Source organism: Alligator sinensis, unplaced genomic scaffold (genome assembly GCF_000455745.1).
Source record: "Alligator sinensis unplaced genomic scaffold, ASM45574v1 scaffold1244_1, whole genome shotgun sequence".
NCBI lineage: Eukaryota > Metazoa > Chordata > Crocodylia > Alligatoridae > Alligator > Alligator sinensis.
The window spans coordinates 855,556-879,179 of NW_005842591.1; the positions used below are offsets into that span (position 1 = coordinate 855,556).

Genomic DNA, 23,624 nt, shown 5'->3' on the forward strand with positions numbered 1-23,624 from the left:
ACGCTCCCTAGCCGGGGGTAGGAGGAGGCTTGCTGGGGTGCGAGCGGGGCTGGGGGTGGGGGAGGCTGGCAGAGATCGGGGCCTCCCGGCATCACCCCTGCAGCGGGGACCCAAACGCGCCACACCGGGGTCCAGCCCGTTGCTCTGGGGCTTGTTGCTCCTCTCCTGCGTCTGCTCCTGCCCTGGACGCCCTCTGCCCCTTTCTATCCGGGGACTCTCGGGGCCGGTGTTGTGCAGCTCTCGGGCTGCGACGCGTGGGTGCCGTGCTGAAGGGGCCCTGTTCTGCGGTGGGCTCGGTGGTCTCGTCTCCCTTCCCGAGGTGACGTAGTCAAGGCCTCCCCTGTCTTCCCTGGCGCTGCCCGCCGCGTGGGGGCTAAAGAGCTAACTGCTATTTGCACAGCACTTGGACGAAGAATGTGAAACTGGTTCCAAGCCTTGTGGAAGGGGCCCAGTTAATTATTTGAGGAAGGCCCATGCTGGGGCCATGGGGAAGCCTGACAGCTGGCACTGCCAGCGCTGCTTGGCTTGCTTGCTGGTCAGCTGAGCCTCAGCAGACCCAGGTGGAACGAACCTGTTCACTCCTCCTTGCACCCGAGCGGGGCCGGGGGGTGGCTTCCGCCTGGGGACTTGTGCACTGTGGAGCCTCTTCCCTAAGAGCTGTGAAGACGCGAGGTTTTGAGAGCTCAGCAGAAGCTGCTGGCTAGGCAAGGCTGCCGCGCAGGGGGACGGAGCTCCTGGACGAGCGTTTTGCCTGCCTAGGGGATGCACTTTGGACGCTGAGTCAGTCTTTGACTCGGGCTCTTCTCTTCTGCTCGGGGCAGGACGACTTGAGTCCTGCTCGGCTCAAAGGGTGCCAGGGTGGTGAGAGCCGGAGGAGCCGGGCAGGTGATGCTGCACGTTCTCTCTGCTTTTGAGGCTGCCCCTTTGCGCGGCCTGGGGCAGACCCTGCTGCTTCCTCAGCCCCCACTCTTTATTTGCACCTACTCAGATATGTCCTGGCGGCAAACGAACACTGAAGGTGGGTGGGGGTCTCCAAAATGCAGGCAAGCTTCTGGCCACTCTCTGCCTCCTCTGCAGTTTCCCTAGCACTGCCACAGCACGGGGGGAGTCATAAGAGCCACCTTGGGCACCTGTCCATTGACCTGGGGACCGTGGTACAGGCGGAGCCCCTTGACGACGGGAGCACGTTGCCCTTCCCAGGACAGCGAGCAGCCAGGGAGGAATGGAGATTGTGGGAGCAATAAACCTAGGCCATGACCTTTGAGCATTTGCCACTAGTTTGTGCCGATCACAGATGAACATTTCTTAATGAGCTCAGAGCTACGGGCTGGGCTTTCCCCTTCATCAGCAAAAGCTTGTTCCTTGCCATGGTACCTTCAGACCTTGCCCCCGCTGCTGCCTTCTTGCTGGAGGTTTCAACATCTGGGCTGTGGTCCAGAAGGGGTGGGTGCGGCCTGGGCTCTGCCCAGCCGTGCTGCCAGTGAGGGCAGTGCTGGGCGTCTGGGGGAACTGGAGCGTCAGGGGGGCAGTGGTGGGTGACGTGAGCACTGCAGCAGGGTCTGTGCCAAGGACCCTGTCCTGGCTGGGTGCCTCTTCAGCCCGTGCTCTGGGAAGTGCCATGCGTAGGAGTCTGAGTGCTGCCCTTTGCTCCCATCTTTAATTGTAGTATTAGTTGCCCTTCGACCTGTTGAACCAGTATCTGCTGCTCCGAGCGAGTGCTGATTCCGCACGTGTTATCTGGGCACGCAGCCCTTATCAGCCACTTCTGGGGCACTGGAACCCGACGGGGAGAGGCGGGGAGCTCCTGCTGCTGACAAGGTCGGCAGGCTCAAGGTCAAGGCCTCTCCAAGGCAGGTCATAAAGTCCTTGAACTTGGCAGCATGCATGTGAAGAGCAGAGAGGAACAGGCAGTGAGCCAGACAGCCCGGGTGGCATGCTGCAGTGGGGCAGCAAGGAGCTAGGCAGCCGCCGGGAGCCCTACGGGTCTATGATAGCAGGAAATGGAAGGAAAACGCTGGCTGCGGCTGGCTGGCTCATTCAGTGCCAAACCACAGGCCATGGCCATGGGGCCCCTGGCTGAGTCCTCAGCTGGGAGGATGCAGCCTGGGTGAGCTGCCAGCAGGAGGCCCAGCCCATGCCTTGACATGAGCAGAGCCAGCCTGCCGTGGGCTCAGTTTGGGTGGGCAGGAGCTATCCCGCGTGCTGTGCCCAGGTACCGCGTGGGCAGGTGGCCAGGCTGGTTCTGCTCATGTCCGTCTCCCAGCTGCCGTCCAGTGACCGCACTGGTTCCACCTGCTGTGAGTGACTCAGCCGCGCACCGGCCTCATCACCAGCCGCTGCTCCCAGCTGCACTTGCGGGCTGCCCTGCCCTGCCCCACATACGCGTGCCCCACATACGCGGCCGCAGCCTAGCAGCAAGGGGCAGGGCCCTGGCCCAGCCGCCTCCGCCACCTGCTGCTGGATCCTCCCTGGTGCCTCAGGGCAACCTCTGCTTTCTCTGGCATGGTGTTTTGCCTCCCCAGCGCTGCACGTGGGCGGCTCCTCGGGGTTGGGAATCGCCTGCGAGCAGATGACTTGCAGGGCCACTGCAGCTCCGTGCCCAGGGCTCTGCCGAGTGCCCCGTCAGCCCCACGGTGGGGGACCGTCTCCCTGCACCAGTTTCGTTCCCAAGTCTGAACCCCATGTAGCCTCCCCACCTTTGCTTCTGCCCCACGCGCTGCTCTCTCTGCTTGTCCAGCCCGTGTAACCCGCATGCCCGTGCTAAAGGGCGATTCGGGCCTGGCCTGTGGCCTGCTCTTCTTTCAGCCCCTTCCTGAGGGGGGCTGCCCCTCTGCTTGATGTGTGCGCCAGAAGGACAAGGCTGCTGTTGCTGAGCCTCCTTATCCCCCCCAGCCCAGCCCAAGCAGAGCCCTGCAGCTCTCTCTGGAGTGCTGACACAGGGATTTGCTGCTGTTTTGTCTAATGTTGCCTTGTTTGGCCAAGTCCAGCCTTTCTCCCACATCTGTTTCCTGAGACTGCGTCTCTGTGGATAGCCCCCAAGTGCTGATGCTCCTGCTGCAGTGACCCCTTGATCCTTTGCTTGCCACAGGGGACTTGCAAGGGTTCATTCACATCTACAAATGACTTCTACAAGGGACCGTGGACTGGGGTGGCAGGAGACAGGAGCCCTGGTGCTGGAGCTGGAACCCCCTTGTGAAAGGGACGTGGTCCAGTGAAGCGGGGGGGACTCACCTCTATCATCCAGCCCAGTGTGGGGGCCTCTTGGGCTGCAGGAATAAATGCCTGGATGTGACTATGTGGGGGGAGGCAGTGGAGGGGACAGGGAAAAGGCCAATCCAGGTACTGGAGGGGACAACAAAGTCAACCTGCTGGCTGCTTGCCAAGGCGATCAGGACCTATTAGGCGGGGTATTAACAAAGGAAACCCAGATGACAGTGGTGTGGGTTCTCCAATGTGGGGCATCCTGCAGGCACTTGGCCACTGGAAAGCTGCTAGGCAGGTGCACAGACTTCAGTGTCGCTGACCTTTCCCAGGCAGCTGGAGCGGGGGCAGACTCCACGTTTATGCGAGGAATCGGTCCAGCCCGGCCCCGCAGTGTTAAGCCAAGACCCACAGCTGTAGCTGAAGCGGGTGGCGCTCTCGCCCTGCCTGGCCTTTGCCCGGCAGCAGGACTGCAGAGAAGGGCTAGATGAGAGGGATGGGGACTGACTTGTCTGGTCCTTAGCATGATGTGGCCCAAAGACAAGTGACTGTCTTGGCCATTGCATGCATGGTGGTTCCATCTCTCCTTGGCACCGATGAGGTGTTGCTTGGAGCATGTTCAGCTTGGGGCGCTCTTCTCATCCCACAGGGAGCCTGGGCATGCTTCTGCTGTCAGACTCGCTGGTTGGCAGTCTGGTGCAAACCGAGGCTGTTTCCATTCTGAGCTCTGCCTTTGAAAGAGCTGGTTTGCTCCGGCAGTAGAAAGACCAGGTCCCTCATCAGGCCAAGCAAGCCTACGTGAATCGAAAGTAAAGCCTGGGAAAAGGCATGCATCAGCAGCTCGTGTATAATGGAAACTGCACAACACTTTTCTTTCTGCTTGAGAGCTTTGAAGCTTTCTGGGCTGTGCAAGAGCCCAAAAGCCTGACAAGAGGCAGTGAAACTGCTGCTGCTGGGACGGGGAAATAGGCTGGCTGTGGACTCATGCCAGCTGCCCTTACTCTGCAGTCACTGGGCTGAGCGAGGTGAACACCAGCGGCGTGTCACGTGGGAGTTTGCCCCCGGTGTCCTTTATCCCAAGGCAGAAATGGAAGGAGACGGGACTGATGGTTTGGGCAGCGTGGCTGGGTCGGTCGTCTGTGCAGCGTAAGCAGCGGTGTCGGCAGCAGGAGGCAGCTGCTAGGTTAAGAGCGAGGATGGCAGATAGCGCTCGGGCAGGCTGGGGACAGCTGTCATGGGGACGAGTTGGGGATTTGGCTTTTCGGCCATCCATTGAGACCGGCTGCTGCTCTGTGGCCCCTGCCACAGGGCAGGGAGGTCCCTTCAGGTGACAGGGGCTTGTCTGCATGGTGGCCAAGGCAGCAGTTGCCAAATGGCTTGTAGCTCACATCGCTGCTTGTTTCTGTGCCGGCCCTTGTGTAGCAGCCCCTGGTCTGGACCAACTGGCACGGGGGACCGGCGGGGATGCCCTGGGCAGGCCCCTGCTGTCAGCATCATCCCTTCTGTAACCTGAACCAGCTCCATCCTGAAAGCAGCGCTTCCTCTGTTTCTTCTCCCACTGCCCCTTCGGGGAGGCTCTTCCGGGACCTCTCTGCTTAGGTGGTCTGAAACCCTCCTCCTTCCCAGCCTATGTTTATTCTTGCCCAGCGTATGACCACCTGTTCTGGGCCAGTGCAATTTGTTCCTCTTTTCAGCCTGGGCACATGAGGCAAGCACAGTCTACCTGCAGTCGTGTGACAGGGTCCTGTGGGCTGCCCTGCTCCCCCCTGCATGGTGCCCATCTCAGCGCTGCCTTTCCCCCCGCGCCTCCTGACCCTGCTTCTCTTTGTCCCATCTAGAGAACGTCACCAACGGCTCAGCACCCCACAACGGCACAAAGCAGGAGCACGTGGTCCGGATGAATGGGTGGCTGAGCTGCACGGAGCAGGATGAAATGCTGAACTTGGCCTTTACTGTGGGGTCCTTCTTGCTGAGTGCCATCACGCTGCCCCTGGGGATCGTCATGGACAAGTATGGCCCTCGCAAGCTGCGCCTGCTTGGCAGGTGAGTGTCCCGGGACCCGCCGCTGGTGCAGAGCTGCAGCTTGTACCTGGCTCTCGGACTGCACCCATTGCTCTGGGGCACCTGCGTCTCCAGAAGCCCTGGAGCACCACTGCCAGCTGCTGCAGGATGGGGCTGGAAGCCTGCCTGGCCCTGCCAGCTGTGTGCGGGTGGTGCTAGGGTGGGGCGGCCTCATTCAGCAGGTAAGTGGGCGTGCTGTGCTGTGCTGTGCTGCAGAGAGAAGGGACCAGGCCTCCAGTCTGTGTTCCCAGCATCTCTGTTGTCTCTGTTCCCTGGCAATCAAGGCCTTGGGGAGAGCAGGGCAATCCCAGTAGCCCCAAGGCTGCCCTGAGTTGACATACCAGCCTGGTGCTGCCAAAGATGCCATATCCCAGGAGACATACCGAGGGCTGGCTGGCCTGACGTCTGGCACAACTGGCAAGAGCCAGGGGGCTCGTGCCAGGGACAGGTGTCTCCTGCCTGCCTGTCTTCCCTGGTGCTTCCAAGGGCAAAGGGAGTGCATGCACCCCCATCCATCCTGGGCCAGTGGTGCTTGTGCCGACAGCAACTGTGATGAGACCTGGGGCAGGGGAGGGGGCGGCTGTGTTTCCGTCGGGGTAAACAGGTCCCGAGCAAAGATTCTCACTCCTTGAGTCACACCTGGAGCCAAGCCAGCAGCTGGGCTGTGCTGTTCAGGAGGTGGCCAGCAGCTGCCTGGCAGCCGTGGAACTGGGAAGGGGCCAGGGCTGTGCCCAGGTCGGAGGGGAAGGGCTGCACCCTTCCAGTCACCTCGGGTAAGGGATGGGAAGCCTGAAGGACGCTGCCGGGGCACAGCCTCCACCCGGTGCTCTGGATTTCTCCAAAGCAACCTCTCTTCCCCAGCTTCTGCTAGTCTTGGGCGAGCCCAGAGGAAGCCGGGGCAGCATCGTTTGTCTGTGATGCGGGGGGTCTGGCATGTGACTGATGGTGTTGTTTCTCCTTCAGCGCCTGCTTTTCTGTGTCCTGTCTGCTGATTGCATATGGAGCCAGCAACCCACAGTGTAAGTACCTGGCTGGGCTGGTGTGACCTCGGGGGCTCAGGTGCACAGAAGGCAGGGGGTCAGAGGGGCTTTAAGACCACGGCATGTGCCCAGGCCATAGCACCCACCAGGAGCTGTAGAGACCTGCCTGGGCTGCCGCATCCCCGAGGCAGTAGCCTTGTGGCCCTGCAAGCACCCCAGCCTGACCGAGTCCCTGTCCTGCCAACCAGCTGTGCGCCCGGGGTAGGGGGCACGTGTGCAGCTAGCACGAGCCAGTGGGGCACCAGTGTTGCCGAGGCGTTGCTCCTGGGATGGGATCTGGGGCTGTGGGAGCTCGGGCAGTCAGTGCTCTTGTCTTCCCCCATAGCGCTGTCAGTGCTGATCTTCATCGCGCTGGCCCTGAACGGCTTCGGCGGGATGTGCATGACCTTCACCTCCCTCACCGTAAGTGCAGAGAGCCTTGCCCCTGCCGCCGCCACCTGGTGTCCCTGTGCCACCCCAGGCAGGGCGCTGCGGGTAGGGGCCTTGTCTTTCCGATCAGCGGGTCGGTGAGCCGAGACGTGGCCCAGGCAAGCAAAGGGGTCCTCAGCCCTGGCTGCCTGGAGCGGATTCACGCTCCTTCCTACCGGGGTGTGGACAGGTGGTTGCCTTTGGCTCTGCACCTAGAAGGCCTGGTGCTCGCCGGCTGTCCCTGAGCCACTGCTGGCCACACGTGTGGCTGCACCAGGTGTGGGCCTGGCTGGGGCAGGGGCGCGGGGTCCTGCAGGCAAGCAGGCGCTGTGGGGGAAGGTGAATCTCCCGGCTAGCGAGCGGTTGTGTTGCTGCACTGCTGGCTGAGGTGGCTGCTGCCGCAGTTGTGGGAGGGTTGCCGCCGTGAGCCTTTGGCCCTAGGCTTTGTCCTCTCCTAGAGGCGAGTCCCTCCGCGGTGCTGACAGTCTGCGGAAGAGCCGTGTTGCCAAATGTCCGGCTCCATCTGTGCTGCCGGCGTGGGGCTGTTGACTTAGCCCATTGATCGGTGCACAGACGCGGTTGGTGGCTTCTGCGTTCGAGGCTCATGTTGCTTGGAGATGGAAGCAGACTCGTTCTCAAAGCATTTTCCACCTCATTACCCTGATCCTTGTCAGTGCGGCTGGAGCTGGAGAGCTCTCCCAGCAGCTCAGGGAATAGAAGAGACTCCCACAGCAGTGGTGGAAAACGTCTCGGGGCTGGGCCCAGGTTGTTCTTGTGCCGCTGCCGAGCTGGTCTCTCACCGGGCGTGGGGTGGGCACAGACGGAGCCACAGGCGGTGATGGGCAAAGGCAGGGTGAGGCTGTGTGTGGCCTGCCCTTGCAGCTGCCACGCAGCCCTTACAGCTGTGGAGCCAAAGCCTCTCAGTAATGGATGTACATAGATGGGCTCTAACCTCAGCCCTGGCCCCTGCTCCACAGAGCTGTGGGAAACGGAGGATGAGGCGGGGAGGCAAGCCGTGGCCGTGGGAGGGAGAAGCCCGTGGCCAGAGTTCGTCCTGTCGCTGCAGAGAGCAACGGCGGAGCAGAGACGTGAAGGAGATGGGGTTGATGTGGAGGGGCTCATGGGGGATCCTGGGCTTGGAAAGAGTAAGAAAGCCAAACGGGAGTGGGGGGTGTTTGCGCCCTGAGCCGCCTTTGCCCCCTGCCAGGGGGGCGTGGGCTGGGGTAGCAGGTATGCTGGTTACGGATGGGTGCTCCCCGTTCAAATGCCACGAAGGGCATAGGGTGGAAGCCTTGTCTGGCTCTGGCTGCAAGTGCTGTAGGCGTTGCTGAGTCTTGGGGCATTTACGAGCCAGGAGCAGCAAGCCAGAACAGCAGCTGGGGGCCGAGGGGCAGAGCCTCGGGGCTCACGGTTGTGGGGGGAGCTACACGCAGAGCAGTGCCCGAGCAGCAGCCCCCGGGGCTCCTCTGCACAACCGCACATCTTAGCAGGAGCTCAGGAGCGTGACTGTGGGCCCCATGTCCCAGACCAGGCCCTGGCATCGCACGTGTCCTCGGGCCTGTGAGGCTGTTTCCTTGCACGGCCCAGGAACTCGGCGGTGGTCTGACTTCAGCAGCGGTCTGAGCAGGAAATCTCTCCCACGCAAAGGCAGGAGAGAGCCGGTGTGGGGCCCTTCCTGCTGTGGCTCTGGGGCAGGGAGAAGTGGGCGTGAATGCTCTGGAGGCAGCTGCGATCCTCCCAGCAATGCCCGCAGGTCGGGCGTGGTGGGAACCTTGCACCCTTCGGAGGTGCCCAAAGCCGTGGGGAGGGAGTCGCAGAGGCAGAAGGAAGCGAGTGCACAGGAAGGAGACCTGAAGGTCTCCAGCACTGCTCGGTGCCTGGCCAGGTGCTGCAGCTCAGCTCCCAGCTGGAGCAAACTCGACAAGCCCAGAGGAGTCTGTTCTGGGCCAGGCAGGCCCCGACTGCCCGTGCACTCGCTCGCACGTCCCGGAGCGCAGACAAGGTGACCTCCCTGCCAGCTGCGGTGACCAGCCCAGCTGCTGGGCTGTTCCCTCTGCCACAGGACCGGTTTTGTGTGGTCAGAACTGGCTGCGTCTGGGCAGGATGGCCGCGGAGGGGAGGCCGGCTCTTGCTCAGGCTCGAGGCAGGGGTGCCCTGTGGCTGCTCAGGGCTTGGGGAGCGCAGGCAGTGCTGGGGCTGGGAGGCTGCTTGTGGCCACTAGACTGGCTGGCCCTGGGGTGTGGAGCAGGGGCTGGCGGGGTCAGATGCCCTGGGGCTGGGGAAGCGATGCTTGCCCTCCCTGCCAGCAGCATGAGGGGCTGGCATGTGCATGGGGGGTGGAGGGGCAGGGTCTGGCGCAGCGTGGGTGCCGTTCACTTTCCTGGGGCATAACGAAGGAGACGGCGGCTGCCCAGGGACCCCGGAGGGCCAAGGTTGGTGCAGGCTTGGGGGTGCCTGCTGGGGTCCCGCGTGGTCAGCTGGGGGCAGCGGTGGTGCCTGGGGGGCTCAGACCGAGTTTGGTGCTACAGCACGGGCGGGGTTCCCGGGAGCGCCATGGGCTTCGCTCATGTACACGGAGACTTGTGAAAGCAAATGGATCGGGGCTGGTGGCTGAAGCCAGATGGCTTTGTGGAGGGGAATACCCGTGTGATAAATGGCCACAAAGAGCCTTTCATGGGTTGCAGCCGGCAGCGTCGGGGAGCCAGGGAAAAGCAGCTGCGTGTTTTCAAGGCGAGCGAGATGGAAAACAAACCGGTGCCCTCCGCAGCCCCTCTGCAGCGTGCGGCTTCGCTGGGAACGCGGGAGCCCGGTGTTCCTGCGGGAGCGGAGCCCGGGCCCGTGGCCTGCCGGCCCCGCCGCCTGCGCGGGAGGATGCTCCTGCGGAGAGTCTGCGCGAGGCAGCTGCTGTCAGGAAACGGCAGGGTCACGACACTCGCAGAACAAAAAACTCCTCTACGGCTACAGCTTTGTGGGGCTTCCTCCTGGAGCCTGGTGCCCCCAGTGGGCCGGGGCTCATCTGTCTCTGTTTTAAAACCAGCCCTTCCCTGCAGAAGTCCCGGTGTTGTAGCCCCAAGCTCTCAGCAGGCTTCCAGCGGGGTTTCTCCATCGCACGCCCCCACGCAGAGCGGGGATTGCGTCTCGAAGGGTGGGAGACAGCGAGAGGAATGACTCGGGGCTGCAAAGGCCCCTTGCGAGGTGAAAGACCAGGGAAGATGAATCTTCTTCTCAGGGTCGATCCCCCTGTGGGGCAGCGCCTCTGCGGCTGGAGGCTCTTCAGTCTCTCATTCTCCAGATCACCAGAGGCAGCAGCTGGGGCTGTGGCAGGACAAAGTCTGTCCACTCAGAAGCGCAGGTGACCCTAGAAGCAGCCGGCCCAGGACTGGCCAGCAGCAGCGTTTGGGAAGCTGGGTCGGATGTTTGCAAGGGAGCTGCTCGGGCTCTGCCAGATGTTCTGAGCTGGATGCAGGTCAGATGCAAGTGCCGTGGCAGCTCCTGGTCTCACCATCCCAACAGAAGAGCAGTGCATCGGGGGCCCGTGTCCTTTGGCTTTCTGTGCCTTCTGTTTGAGCTCTTGCTCCAACTGCGAGACCTGAAAAAATGACCTCCCAGTCAGCTGCAAAAGCCAAGGTCCTTGCATGATCCCTGTGCATGTTTGCGTGCAGAGCCACATGCCATGAGCCGGCAGCCCCGGGGTCAGCAGAGCCTCTGAGGAAGCCGGATGTGAATTCCTGGCTCCTTCAGGGGGGTTTCCTCCTAGGAGCAGACCTCTTTCAAATGGCCACAGATGCAGGTGCGTGGCCAGGGCTGGCCATGCCGTGGGAGCTCCTCTGATCGCACCCACCATGTGCCCAGCTCTTGCTTGGTACTGACACGGGTGCTGCGGTCTCTGGGGCACCTGGGCTTTCCCGAAATGGCCCTCGTGCAGCCCTCGCTCTCGGGGCAGGGCTGCAGCTCTGCCACTAGACATCTCACCAGCCCTGGCTGGAAGGTCACCTGGCTGCGGTCTGGCTCCCGCTGTGTGAAGGGCCCTTTGTGGCCTCGAGAGAGCCAAGCTGCGCAGCAGCTGTGTGTGTGGGGAGCCCTGGCGTTGGTTCCACCGCAGCAGCTGCTGTTGTGGCTGTCACGGAGGATTTAGTTGGGATCCGGCTGTTTCTGAAGCTGGGTAAACAGCTGAACTCTGCCTGGTGATAAGGACCAGCCCCTTAGAGCAGCGTGTGGGGGTTACGGCGGGGCAGGCGCCGCGCCAGGGGGTGGATGCCGGTTGCTGCATGCAAAGGGGACAGCTCTGCCTGGTAAGCGGCTTCAGACCCCCGTCTGCGGCAGTGCGAGGCACCTCGGCAGCCAGCCTGGGTGCAGATATCGGGTGTGGGTTTGCCTGGCTGCTGCTGCTGCCCGGCTCCCTCGGGATTCCCCAGAAGACTTGCCGGTCTCCGCACGTCATCGCTGCTGCTTCTGCTTCTGCTTCTGCTTCTGCTCCGGGGTTATATGAGGACCTGGAGGCTGTGCCGCATGTGGAGCTCGGCTCTGCAGCGAGGCAGCAGTGACTAAGCCGAGCCAGGCAAAGTGGGCGCTCCTGCCGGAGATGCACGTACCACAGCGCTGCAGAGCGGAAACGTGCTGCCCCCAGTTCCCAGCCCCACCGTGCCTGGCACGCTGTCTTTTCTGCATTAGTCTGACTTGCTTGCGAGAGTACGAGGCAGCGGGTGAAGGGGGCGCGGCACTCGGTCTTTGCCGTAGGAGCTGCGGGGTCTGCTGCGGGCGCTGCCGTTAGCACCTGAGCTGGCTCAGCTGCACGTGGAGGCAGCGTTTTGCCTGGCACAGGCTCCTGCAAGCGCTGGTTTCGGAGACTCCTGCAGCCCCGACCCCAGCGGCTCCCTCGGGAATCTGCCCGCACAGACTAGCAGGCGAGGGCGGCGTCCCTCTGCTCGACACGAGGGCTGGGCCCGCCCCGCTACAGGCCGCTCTGGCTGTGCTCTGCGCGGGCCCTTCTGAGCGGAGGGCAGCTGGCCAGCCTCGGCGTCTGGCAGCGCTCTGGCTGCTGCCCCGCAGTGACTGAACCCGCTGCCCCTGGCCTGGCCCGCGACCTGTGCCTCGGGTGCTGGGGCCATCGGGCATGCGTGCAACTCGCTAAGTGAGGCAGGTCTCCCTTGCACCTGAAATACTGGGGGCGGGAGCCAGGCCTGGGCAGACACCTCTGCCCTGCACGTCAGGTCTTTCCTGAGTTGACCTCTGTGGCATCTTTGCTTGCCCGCGCAGACCGGGTGACATGCGAGGCTTGTCTCCCACCCCCAAGTCTGGGAGCAGGACCCAGGCAGAGAATGGGGTGTCCCGTGGGTGGGGACGGGCTTGTCTGCCAGCAGGCATCTGCGAACTGGAAAAGGGGCGACTGCTGCAGATAGGACGGGCCTGTAGTGTTCGGAGTGGGGTAGAGGAAAGCTGGTGGCCGCAGCCATGGGGAGGGGAGGGGAGGGACCCACATGCTGCTACGTGGAAGGTAACTTGCAGCCAAAGGCAAGGTAAGGGCCGAGCCCGCTCCAGGAGGCGGCCACGGTGGGGAGACCATCTGCACGCTCCTTTCATGGGCAAGGGTCCCCTTTCCACTGCAATACGTGCCCGGTTCTCTGACCACTGGGGTAAGGAGCGCTGGGGGGGAGAGCCGAGCCGAGTCTCCCTGCGGCCCAGGGGGCTGGGGTGCAAAGCCAGGCTGTTTGCAGTAGCAGGCGGCTTCTGCCACTGCCGAGATGCGGAGGCTGAAGTCTGGGGGCCGGGGCCACGCACAGCTTCCCTCCTGCTGTGGCTTTCAGCCAGCTCTTTCTCTTCCCTGCAGCTGCCCAACATGTTCGGCGACCTGCGCTCCACGTTCATCGCGCTGATGATTGGCTCCTACGCTTCGTCTGCTGTTACATTCCCAGGGATCAAGGTGAGGATGTGGAGCCTGGGCTCTGGAAGGCGTGCCTTGCAGTCAGGTGGCCACGTCTGGGGCTCCTGCAGTAGCAAAGCAGTCGCAGCACTTAGCCCTGGCTGCGCGGGACCTGCTGCGCTTTGCCATTGAGTCACCGTGAGATGGTCATGGCAGCCCCCCGCTGCCTCCTGAGGCATAGAGACCATGTGGCTAAAGCCGTGCTGTTCTCCGCACTGTGATGACCAGGGCCTCCAGCAACACCTTCCGCTGGGAGCCCTAAAGCTTGCCCAGGTGCTTTGTGTAAGCTGTGAGGCGGCTGCAGGGGAAAATCCCAGTCAGGGGATCGCTGTGTTCACAGTTATTCCCCCTCGTCTTGTGTGACAAGGAATTCCCTTCCCTCCTGCCCACCCGTCCCCAGAGTCGCTAAGTCAGAACAGCGGTAATCCTGGAGCTGCTGGGAGCATAGCAGAGCTGCAGCGTGGGCTCTGACCGGGCAGCCCCCTCCAGACTGCGAGGCAGGCCGGAGCCTTGTGGAGAGCCCCACGGGGGAGCCCTTGCTTCCTGCTCACGTGTGGATGTGGGTGCTACAGTGCAAGGCTCCCATGGCGGTGATGAGTCCCAGGCTGTGGGGGGATCCAGTGATGGTCTCCAGCCCTGCAGGAAAATTTTAGCAGGCCGCTCTTGGAAGGCTGCCTTGCTGTTAACCCTGCCGGGCATCGGTTGCAGCAGGGGCTGCTCCTCTTGTAGCTGAGGGGGAAGATGTGTGCACAAACTCATGCCAAGTGTAGCTGTGCTCACAGGCTGCATCGTCACATTCCTCCACCCTCCTCCCATCCCCTGGGTATGCCCTTCGTCACCATGCAGCCCTGTCCTTAAGTCCACCACCCCAGCCATTCCCTTCAGATTCGCTTGCAGAGTATGAAAGCATCCAGTCATTCTGTCTTCTAACGACGATCTTCTTGTCTCTCCAGGTTATATATGACTTTGGCTTCTCTTCTTTAAGTCCACCCCCCCAGCCATTCCCTTCAGATTCGCTTGCAGAGTATGAAAGCATCCAGTCATTCTGTCTTCTAACGACGATCTTCTTGTCTCTCCAGGTTATATATGACTTTGGCTTCTCCTTCATCCTCATCCTGACAGTTTGGGCATGCTGTGCTGGGCTAGTGTTCTTCAACTGCTTCTTCAACTGGCCCCTGGAGCCCTTCCCAGGGCCGGAAGACATGGACTACACGTAAGTACCACCATCCCGTGCTCGTAGTCATTGCTAGCCCGGACCCAGCCAGAGACCCTGCAGGTCTTTATCCCCTCTAGCGAGTGCCAGCGCCAGCCGCTCCAGAGGACAGCAATTGGTGGCTGACTTCCCATCTGAGGAGGGAGGTGGTATCTGTTTGTGAGGGGTCTGTCCCGGGGAGTGTGACTCTGGCTGGTCAAGGCAGGGCCTCTCCTGGAGTCCAGGGCTTCTCTGCCAGGCAGAGCCACGGTTCTGTGGGTCCTTGTGTGGATTTCTGTGGTGCCTGCTGAGCATCGCGGCTGGTCTGGCAGGTGGCAGAGGGTGTAGTGTAGCGTGTCCCTGGGGTGGCCCGGGCCAGGTGCTTGGGGTTCCTTAGGTCTCTGCCTCTTCCTGGACATCCACCAAGTGCTCTGGGAAGCCTCCCACGACTGCAGTGCCTTAGGTGTGCCTGCAGACCTCGGCCCCACATTGCAGCGCTCTCCCTCTTCCTGTCGCCAAACAGGGTGAAGATCAAGTTCAGCTGGCTGGGATTTGACCACAAAATCACAGGAAAACAGTTCTACAAGCAGGTGACTACGGTGGGGCGTCGGCTCAGCGTGGGGAGCTCCATGAAGAGCCCCAAGGAGCTGGCAGCCTTGCAAGATGGTAACAAGCTCTGCCTGTCGACGGTGGACCTGGAAGTGAAGTGTCAGCCAGATAATGCAGGTACCGTCCCCCGGGTCTGCATATTCATCACCGGGCAGGGGCCACCCCAGGATTGGTGTATGGCTTGCATGTCCCTTGGGCCCTGGAACAGGAGCTGTGTGTGTGCATGCCCCTCTGCAGGGGGAAGTGCCTGTCTGTGGGCCCCCCTGAGTGTCCAGTAAGTGTAGGTCGAGTGGACCCCGGGCACACGCAGGTGCTCAGTGGTTGGCTCTGCATGGGAGCCCGCAGGCCAGAAAGACCTGGCGTAGGAACAGGTTTTGCTGAAGGAGGCTGCTGCAGCTGCGAGCGGCTGGGTGGACTCCCCAGGAACTGGGTCAAGGCCAGTGACTCAGGTTCCCTTCTGCCTTGTTGTTGATGCCCTGGATTCACCCGGACTTCTCTGGTAACCGGAGTTGGGCCTGCTCAGTGCTGACAGGTGCTTGTTTTCTTCCCCTCTGCTGAGCTTCAAGAGGCCGAAATGCACTGGGTAGCCGCTGGCTCTGGCCCCGTGGGCTGTTGTGCTGGGTATAGGGTAGCAGCACACTGTTGTGAGGTCATCCTGGTCCGGGGGGAGGGCGGTCGGGGGCCTGCCCCGGCAAAGACTCACGGCCCTGGCCCTGTCTCCTGCAGCCTCTGCGTCATTCATGCACAGCGTCTTCAGCCCTATCCTGCTGCTCAGCCTCGTTACCATGTGCGTCACTCAGCTGCGCCTCATCTTCTACATGGGCGCCATGAACAACATCCTGGAGTTCCTCGTGGATGGAGACCAGGAGCAAGGTAGGCTGCGGCGGAGACTTCTCGCTGCTTCCCTGGGAGCACAGGCAGGGCAGGGTCCTCTGCTTCTCGGGCTGCTTGTTAGTCTGCAGGCGCCAGTCTGTTCCTGGCCTAGCCCGGGCTGGCTGGTCAGGCGGTCGTGACGGCCACCGGCAGCTGGTGTCACGGTCTGGCGGGCGGCTGAGACCTGCCAAAAGCAGAGGGGCAGCAAGGTGAACACTTGAATGTCAAGCTAATTATAATGAGGTTTCTGTTAATGCTGTCCCACATTGTGTCCCCAGACAGGGGTGACTGAGTTTGGCAGGTCAGGGAGGGCCATGCTAATGCAACGCTCGTCCATGGGAAAACCTGTTATCGGTGATCTTTATCTCAAGCACAGAAGGGAGAGCAGCTGACTTCAGCTGCTGGGGGTCAAGGGCCAGAATTTGCAGTAACTCAGCTGAAAGCGCGGAGGGGAAATGATGTCATGGCAGTCTTGCGTCTGGAAGGCTGTGGCAGCGTCTGCCTGTATTTATAGCTCCTGATTCAGTGAACAAAGCAAACAGGAAAGAGTACATTAGTTTGCTGCTGTTGAAAATACCCTGAATTGCAAAACAAGGCAAAGCCCATTTCTGAGTAGTGAGATCCAGTTTAGACTTGTTAAATCTGGATTGCGCGAGGCTGATAAATCAAGAAGCCTCTCTGGAAAACAAGAGCAGGCGCTGGAGGAGGGGGGGCCCCTGCCCGGTGCTCCAGGGATCGCGTTGTTCCTTTTGTCAAGTGCTCGACAGCCGGCGCGCTCGGCCCTTTACCTCCCGGGTCAAGAGGCCGGTCTGAAGCAGTAAACAGGACAAGCCCCAGGGTGGGAGCCCTTGCCCAGCTGGGGTCTGGTCCCCTCCTCACCACTGTCTTACCCTTCTGCTGTCCTCCACCTTGCTGCCATTTTGCTCTGGGTTTGCTCTGGTTTTGTCCTCCACTGGGGTTAGTGTTGGGGACTGTTCTTGTTCTCTTGCTATGAGTCTGACCAGCACCCGGCTGTGGCTGGAGGGATGAGATCAGGCTCAAACAGGCTGGCATCTATTTCTAGATTTCCCCCCGTGCAGCTGGGGCTCGCTGTGCTAGGCTCTGCCTTAGTTTCCATGGTATCAGGGAAGCAGAAGAATGGTCTCAAGTCTTGGCACTCTGGGCCGTGGCGCTTTTGTCTGCACGCCGACCTGCAGAAATCTGCTTTAAAGGGCGGAGGGAAGGGTCAGACCTTCGCCCCTGCTCTGAACCCTTTGAGGGGCTGCTCCGTTCTGGTGCTGCTCCCTGGTACCACTCGCCAGCACTGAGCTGGGTAAGGAGAGGGCTGAGTGGCTCTCACCATGTTGTCGGGGGCAAGAGGAACGTCAAGGTTTCTTTGGGGCTAGAGCAGGAGAAGGGGTGGCGGAGGGAAGCTGGAACAGGAGAGCCGTCTTGGGCTGTGGTGCCTGGCTCCCAGAGGGCTGGGTAGGTGTTTGTGGTGTAGGGATCCAGGCCTGGCCCTGGTGGGACGAAGCTGAGGATTGACACGGCTTATCTTTAAAAGATAAGCGCTTCCGGGAGGTGTTTACATATTAAAGGACTGCCTAATCCTGCTGTCCACTCTCCACTCCGCCTTCCCCCCCAGGGTGTTTACCTGTGCCTCACCTTCCAGTCTTATGGAAGAAGCAGGCTGCTTCTGGCAAACCCTATTATTGGGCCAGCTGAGTACCTGGGAGAGATGTGCCAAAAATCTTGTCTGACATCTTTTGCAACTGGGTAGGTGATCCCATAAACGGCATTGCCAAGCAAAGTCTGCTGCTTATACTCTCTGTGTTGTCTGCCTACAACAACCAGGCCACGGCAGCATCCCGGGCACCAGGCAGGATCAGGTCCCTTGGCACTTGGTGCTGGACAGGCACCGATGTGCATGTTCCCTGCCCTGGGGAGCTTGCAGCTAAAGGAGGCAACACCGGAAGCGTGCAGGTGTCTGTGTGCGCACCGCCAGAGACCTCTGCCACCCCACCCCGAAGAACTGCTCTGCCTACTGGGAGCCTCCCTGTAGGGGAGGAGGTCATGAGATAGGAGAAGGCAACTTTTCAAGCCAGGGGCCAGTCTGTCTGCCTGCATGGCCCTGCGTTTGCTGTGGAGAACAAGGTCTTGCCCCCTCCTCAGTTTCTTCACTCTTGATCCAAACCCCACGGCCAGTGAGGATTAGGGGTGACCCTGTGGGCTTGTTTCCTGCTGCATTGCAGACACACTGGAGAGATGAGGAAGGAAGGGACCAGGTCCTTCTCAGTCCTGTTCTGGTTGCGGTGTTACAAGCGTGTGGGCTCAGTGCTGAGACGAGCACATTCGTATTCCAGACTTGCTTTGCTTGGACTCTGATTCACTCCCTGCACTTGGGCTGAGGCACGAACCCATGTCATGTGAGATGAGGGGAAGTGGAAAACGTGTTAGGGAGAAGTCTGACACGCCAGTTCTCGGGGCAGTGGCATTTCCACCCCGGCCCTGCCCAGCTCTCCCACAGTCAGCTGGGGGCTCCACCATGGCCCGGGGCGGGGGGCAGCTGGTGGCAGCTCTGGGCTGCATGCAGTCTGCCTTGGTCTGTCTCAGCGTTCCTGCTGCTAACCTCTGCTTTCTCTTACTTGCTTTCTTGCTGCTCTGCTGTCTTGCCTTCCTGGTACAGTGATGGCCACTGGTAAGCCGGGGGTCTTGCATGTCTAACGTTCCCGTTCTCCCTGCAGCCCGACTGACTGCTGCAGAGTCTGTCTGCAGCAGATGTGTGAAGCTACCCGTCTCAGGGTGGGGGGAGGCTGTGGTAGCAGTGCCAAGGGCATGGGTCCCTGTCAGGAGCACTGACTGACCCTTTGCTGGTTCAGCGCCCTCCCCTCCTTAACCGTGTTCCTGACACCAGCGTGGGTGACTGAGCAGAGCAGGAGCTGCCAGGCCCTGCTGATCGCTGTCCTTCTGACTGCCCTGAGGGATCCTCCCCCTCGCCAGGTGCCATCCCTCTGGGACCTGGTGCCTGCTGGCCTGATGCTCGGTGCCGGAGCAGCAGCCGCACCGTGGCTGGTGCGGACACGAGTCGCACACTTGCTCCAGTCCTGCTGCATGCTGGGACTGAAGTGGGAAGGGGCCTCGGTCGGCCCTTGCCTTGCTAGACCCAGGCCACCGAGCAGCCTCAGCAGAGGGAGGAAGTGACCGGGTGATGGCTGGCCCTGCTCTGGGCCCCTTTGGCACTGACATGCTCTTTTCCTCTGCAGTGAGTCTCTACACCTCCATCTTCGGGGTTTTGCAGTTGCTCTGCCTGATGACGGCCCCGGTGATCGGATACATCATGGACTGGAAGCTGAAGGAGTGCGACGATAGCCCTGAAGAGAGCGAGGAGACTGATGCGAAGCTGTACGTAGCACAGATGGCAGGGTTCAGTTGCAAGGCTGCGGAGCTGAGCTCAGTTAATGTTGACCCTTTCCAGCTTGCACTGAGTGAGCCCGCACAGACCTGAGAATTGTTGACAGCGCGGGCGGAAGGGAGCTCAGGAGGTCCCATCTAGTTCGACCCCCTGCTCCAAGCAGGACCAGCCCCAGCTACATCACCCCAGCCAAGGCTTTGTCTAGCCACGTCTTCAAAACCTCCAAGGATGGAGACTCCACCACTGCTCTGGATAACCTGTTCCAGTGCTTTACTACCCTCCTAGTGAGAGTGTATTCCTAATATCTAACCTCAACTTCCCTTGCTGCAGCTTGAGCCCATTGCTCCTTCCGTCATCTGCCCCCACTGAGAACAGTCCAGCTCCATCCTCTTTGCAGCCCCCCTGCAGGGAGCTGAAGGCTGCTATTCAATCCCCCCGCAGTCTTCTTGTCTCCAAACTAAATCAGCCCAGTTCCCCCAGTCTTTCCTTGAAAGTCATGTCCCCCAGCTCCCGAGCCATTTTCATTGCCCTCTGCTGGACTCTCGCCAGTGTGTCCACATCCTGTCTGCAGTGCGGGTGTCACCACTGGACACAGGACTCCAGATGTGGCCTCCCCAGTGCTGAACAGAGGGAAGAATCACTGCCCTTGCTCTGCTGACAACACACCTACCGATGCAGCCCGGGATGCCCTTAGCCTTCCTGGCACCAAGGGCACACTGCTGGCTCGTATCCAGCTTCTTGTCCCCTGTCCCCCTAGGTCCTTTTCTGCAGAGCTGCTGCCCAGCCTGTTCCCCCCAGCCTGCACCGGTGCATTGGGATTGTTTGTCCTAAGTGCAGGACTTTGCACTTGTCCTTATTGAACCTCTTGTTCAACAGGATTGACTGGGCTAGTCCCTTACAATCAAAGGTGCCACTTCTAGGCTCAAGTAGAAGTCTGGGCTGGGCAAGAGGTTTTGGGTTGCTTGTGTAGCCTGCTAGCACTTGGGCTTCTCCCCAAGAGTCAGTCACTGCCGCAGAGGCCGCTGTGATGCGTTCCTTGCTCTCCCTTCAGAGGTGGCAAGAAGAAAAAAAAAGGCGACCGCCAGATTCAGAAGGTCTCCAATGCCACTAGAGCCTTTGCCTTCACCAACCTGCTGCTGGTCGGATTTGGGGTTACCTGTCTCATCCCGAACCTGGAGCTGCAGGTGGGTATTTGAGGGCAATGGGGCACTGGAGCATGAAAACTCTGACCAAATTGCTTATTAGTACAGAGCAAAGCAAGGCCCCACAGCCATGGGGCTGCACTGGGCTCTGCTTCTCCCTAGCATGGGTGGACATCCATAAGCAGCTGTTTCCTGTGGGGTGCTTCTCTGCATCCCTCCTTTCCCTCTCCTAACCCAGCATCGTCTCCTCAGACAAGTGGGGTCTGCTAGGTGGGAGGGGGAACCTGGCCCTCTGCTGCCTTTTGCCTGCAGCCTGCCCACCCCCTCCCCCAGCAGACGCAGGGTGCAGCCGCCTTGCCCATGCCAGGCACTGGGGGAAATAGCCACTTGCCCTTGCGTTCTCCATGAGAAGCAGAGCTAGAAGCTTCTGTTTGAAACCGAGCCCAAGAGCTTCATCCTGGCCTCAGCCTGGAAGCCGGACCCTCGGGACATGGCACGTATCTTGAGGCTCGCTATTCAGTTTGCCCCAGCCAGCAGTGGGGAAGGGCTGGGGGCCACAGAGGTCCCTGGACCGGGTCCTGCTGGGCTGGTCCTGGACGGGGCTCCTGGAGCAGGCGGTTGGACTCCGTGCAGTGGCAAGAACAGCGCCGCTCGCACCTCCTGAAGCTGTTGCTTGGGCTGTCTGTCGACTTGGGCAGGTGTCAAAACTGTTTCACAATCCACCCCTGTTTTCAGGCCTTGCTTCACAAGTGCAAGGCATAGTGACACTCTCCTCCCCCATTCTCTGGTGCTGCCTGGCTCTTCTAGGCTTGAGCTCCAGGTAAGCAGGGACTGTGGAGAGCTGCAACACGGAGTCCCCGTGGTGCCTGTTCCAGCCACGCGTGCGTTTAGTGGTGCCTGCTCCCACCCAGTGGCACTGGGGGGGGATGCACTTGAAACATTTGGCTTCTAGCACCACTTCTGCAGGGGGAGGAATGAGGTGTTGTCAGGAAAACACACGCGAGGGAGGGGAGGGGACCAACTGAACCGGGGCACCTTCTCCGGGGACCTGAACACCCATCTGGAGACTTTCCAGTCAGGAGTGAGCGAGTCGGGCAAAGCCAGGAGTAGGCAGGTCTTCCTGTCCGTGTTCTCCAGCGTCTCCAGTCCTGGTGCCGGGGCTCGGCCACATGAACCCCCGGTGCTCTGCACCTTTGGAACAGCAGCGTTTGCTCTGCAGGGGCCAGCTGGGGGTCGGGCAGGCTCTCGGGAGCAGAAGAGCTGCAATGGGGCACAGTGCCGAGAGGGTGTGTGTCTGTGTTCTAGCACCGAGACGGGAAACCACCTCCTGGCAGGCTGTTCTCCAGTGTTGCTGTAGAGCTGGGAGCAGTGCCGACCCAGGACCTCTGCTCTGACTGGAGGGAAGAGGTGGAGGGCTTTGCATGTGTTAATTTTTTTAAGCATTATCCAAACCCAAAGGAAGCCCCTGGGACCGAGTCCATGCTGGCTATGTAGTTGGCAGCCGGTGATTCCCATGCTCCTCTGCATAAGGCACTTTCAAAGCTCACGCTTCCAAATTTGAGCATTCTCCCCTCCATGGCACAGGGGGATGCTGATGATCTTTTGGGCGCATGGTGATTGGCTTCATGGGAGACGAGCGCAGGGTCTCTGGTTCTCCTTGTGTTTTCACCTTGGCAGAGCTGGTACATGGTGGTTACCCCGCAGTAAAACACTGCCTTTGTAGAGTGGCCTGTGTCTCTGCATAAGCCGCACTTCTCACCCTGCCTTGCCCCAGGAAGGTTCGACTCTGCTGGTGGAAGCAGCTACCTGAGCCTGCCCTTGTGCCGGAGGGAGGCGCAGATCCCAGTGTGGCAGTGGAGCAGCGTTCCTGGACTGGCACTCAGCACGGCCTTTTTTCTGCTTCTCTTTCAGATCCTCTCCTTCATTTTGCACACAGTTGTGAGGGGGTTCATCCACTCGGCAGTGGGAGGCCTCTATGCAGCTGTGTAAGTCTGTCCATGCTCACATGCGTGTGGCTGCCCTGCAGGTTGGATTCCCCAAGCTGCCTGGGTGGGAGTGGCTGTGCCACAGGGAGGGATTCCTGTCAGAAGGGACAACGAAGTCGGCCCATCAGTTGTGGGGTACCTGCGGGATGCGGCAGCAGCAGGACTGCTGGGTACCAGTCGTCCCTCTTCCTTACTTATGTGACGCTGGCCCTATTTGCATCATTTCTGCGCTGAAGCGAGCACAGCTGTATATGGTGTGGCACTTGGGTGGGAGGCTGGGTCCTACACAGGCTCTCCCTAGCTTGTAGCATAAAAAGCTTGAATGTGGCTAAAATTTCTAGATATTTATCAGCTTGTTGGAGCATTGCTCAAGATAGAGTTCACGAAACCTGCACATTTTTTCCCGGATGCATAATTTATTCTGCATCTACAATGTAAAAGTTTTCTTGGAACAACTTCCATGTTCTCTTCCAAAACGCTCGATTTGCTTGTGATGGGCAGATGTGTTTCCTGGGCTGTGAGTTCTTAAACTGAGATCCAGAAGGATCGGTAACTTCTCTCTCCTGCATGTCGGGAAGGAGTTAGAAATAGGGCAGGTGAATGCTGAGGGACTAATTTAAATGCTGCACAATGATGGGCAGACAAAGGCCTTATTAATTTGGTCCTGAGACTTGTTTTCCATTAATAATATCTGCTACTCAGCACTTTCCAATCAAGATGGTTTAATTTGATATGGGAACAGACTTGTCCCCAAGGAGGAAGTGCGGCCGGCACATGTTAACACACACCGGCTTTCTGTGACTTGAGAGAAAGTGCTGTGGGAATGGAAGTGATGGCCCAGCCCCAAGCATTGAGCAGCCCAGCGTGTCTGGTGGGCCAGACGGAGGCTGTTTTCTGAAGGTCATTCCTTTTCTCAGTTCTCTAGTTTAGACCAAGTCACTTCTACCGCTTGTGTGGTTGGTTTGTTTTCTCTGGGCCCGAGCACTGTTCCCCATGGTGTCGTACAAGGCAGCTGAGCTGGGCTCCAGTACCATGGTGTCCTGTGCTTCAAACAGGTCTTGGTTTATTAAAGCCTGGAGCAGTCCATTGTCCAAGCAAGAAGCACACCTGAGTCTGAGAACTTGGGCTGAGAATATGCAAAGTGGGGCATTTATCCCTGCACATGCTCCTTCTGTGTGTTCAGGAAGATGACCATGTGAGCAAAGAGTGACATTTAGATCAGGAGTGCAGCTGTCCTGAGCTCTGCCTTCACGTTCCCCGGAGAAAGGGATGCCTGGTGCCAAGCACTGCACGGATGATGAGCTGGGGCAGGGGCCCAGAGCAATGTCCCGACTAGCATGGAGGAGTCAGGGTGACACATAGGTAACAGTGCTGCTTTCTGTCTTGACAGGTATCCATCCACCCAGTTTGGCAGCCTGACGGGACTGCAGTCTTTGGTCAGCGCCCTCTTTGCTCTTCTGCAGCAGCCCCTGTTCCTGGCCATGACAGGACCTTTGAAAGGAGACCCTCTTTGGGTAAGGAAGGGAGGGATAGGTGTAGCCCTCCGGCTTGCTGCCTGGGGCTGGTGGTGGTGACTCCTTTTCAGTAGAATTAACCAAGGTGAAGGGGATGCCGTATGTGGCCGGTCCTGGAGGTGAATGGCTAGAGGAGCTGTAATACGTGCCACATCTGGTCTGACTGGGGTCTCGCATCGGACAGGGGTTGGTAACTGGAAGAAAGCAACACGTGCTTGCTGCCCTATGAGATTATTTTAAGGACTCCTTCCTGATGCCCAGCCTGTGCACTAGAGGCCTGGGTGGCAT

At 60.1% G+C, this 23,624-nt stretch overlaps 1 protein-coding gene across 3 annotated transcripts in view; it reads left to right on the forward strand.

The window, feature by feature from the left end:
* The first annotated feature begins 4,292 nt into the window (after positions 1-4,292).
* Positions 4,293-23,624, forward strand: part of SLC43A2 (solute carrier family 43 member 2) — a 37,957-nt gene continuing 18,625 nt past the window's right edge. For 2 of the 3 annotated variants that reach the window (XR_003096074.1, XM_025214589.1), the window contains exons 1-13: positions 4,293-4,347; positions 5,040-5,244; positions 6,226-6,281; positions 6,628-6,704; positions 12,538-12,630; positions 13,710-13,843; positions 14,346-14,548; positions 15,158-15,304; positions 17,970-17,981; positions 18,547-18,685; positions 19,747-19,879; positions 21,749-21,822; positions 23,213-23,336. Coding sequence is in view for 2 of the 3 variants with exons in the window: in XM_025214589.1 (XP_025070374.1) it covers positions 4,308-4,347; positions 5,040-5,244; positions 6,226-6,281; positions 6,628-6,704; positions 12,538-12,630; positions 13,710-13,843; positions 14,346-14,548; positions 15,158-15,304; positions 17,970-17,981; positions 18,547-18,685; positions 19,747-19,879; positions 21,749-21,822; positions 23,213-23,336 (1,437 nt within the window). In the remaining variant the exon portion in view is untranslated. The remainder of the gene's footprint in view (positions 4,348-5,039; positions 5,245-6,225; positions 6,282-6,627; positions 6,705-12,537; positions 12,631-13,709; positions 13,844-14,345; positions 14,549-15,157; positions 15,305-17,969; positions 17,982-18,546; positions 18,686-19,746; positions 19,880-21,748; positions 21,823-23,212; positions 23,337-23,624) is intronic. The other variant, XM_025214590.1, reaches the window with a different exon arrangement.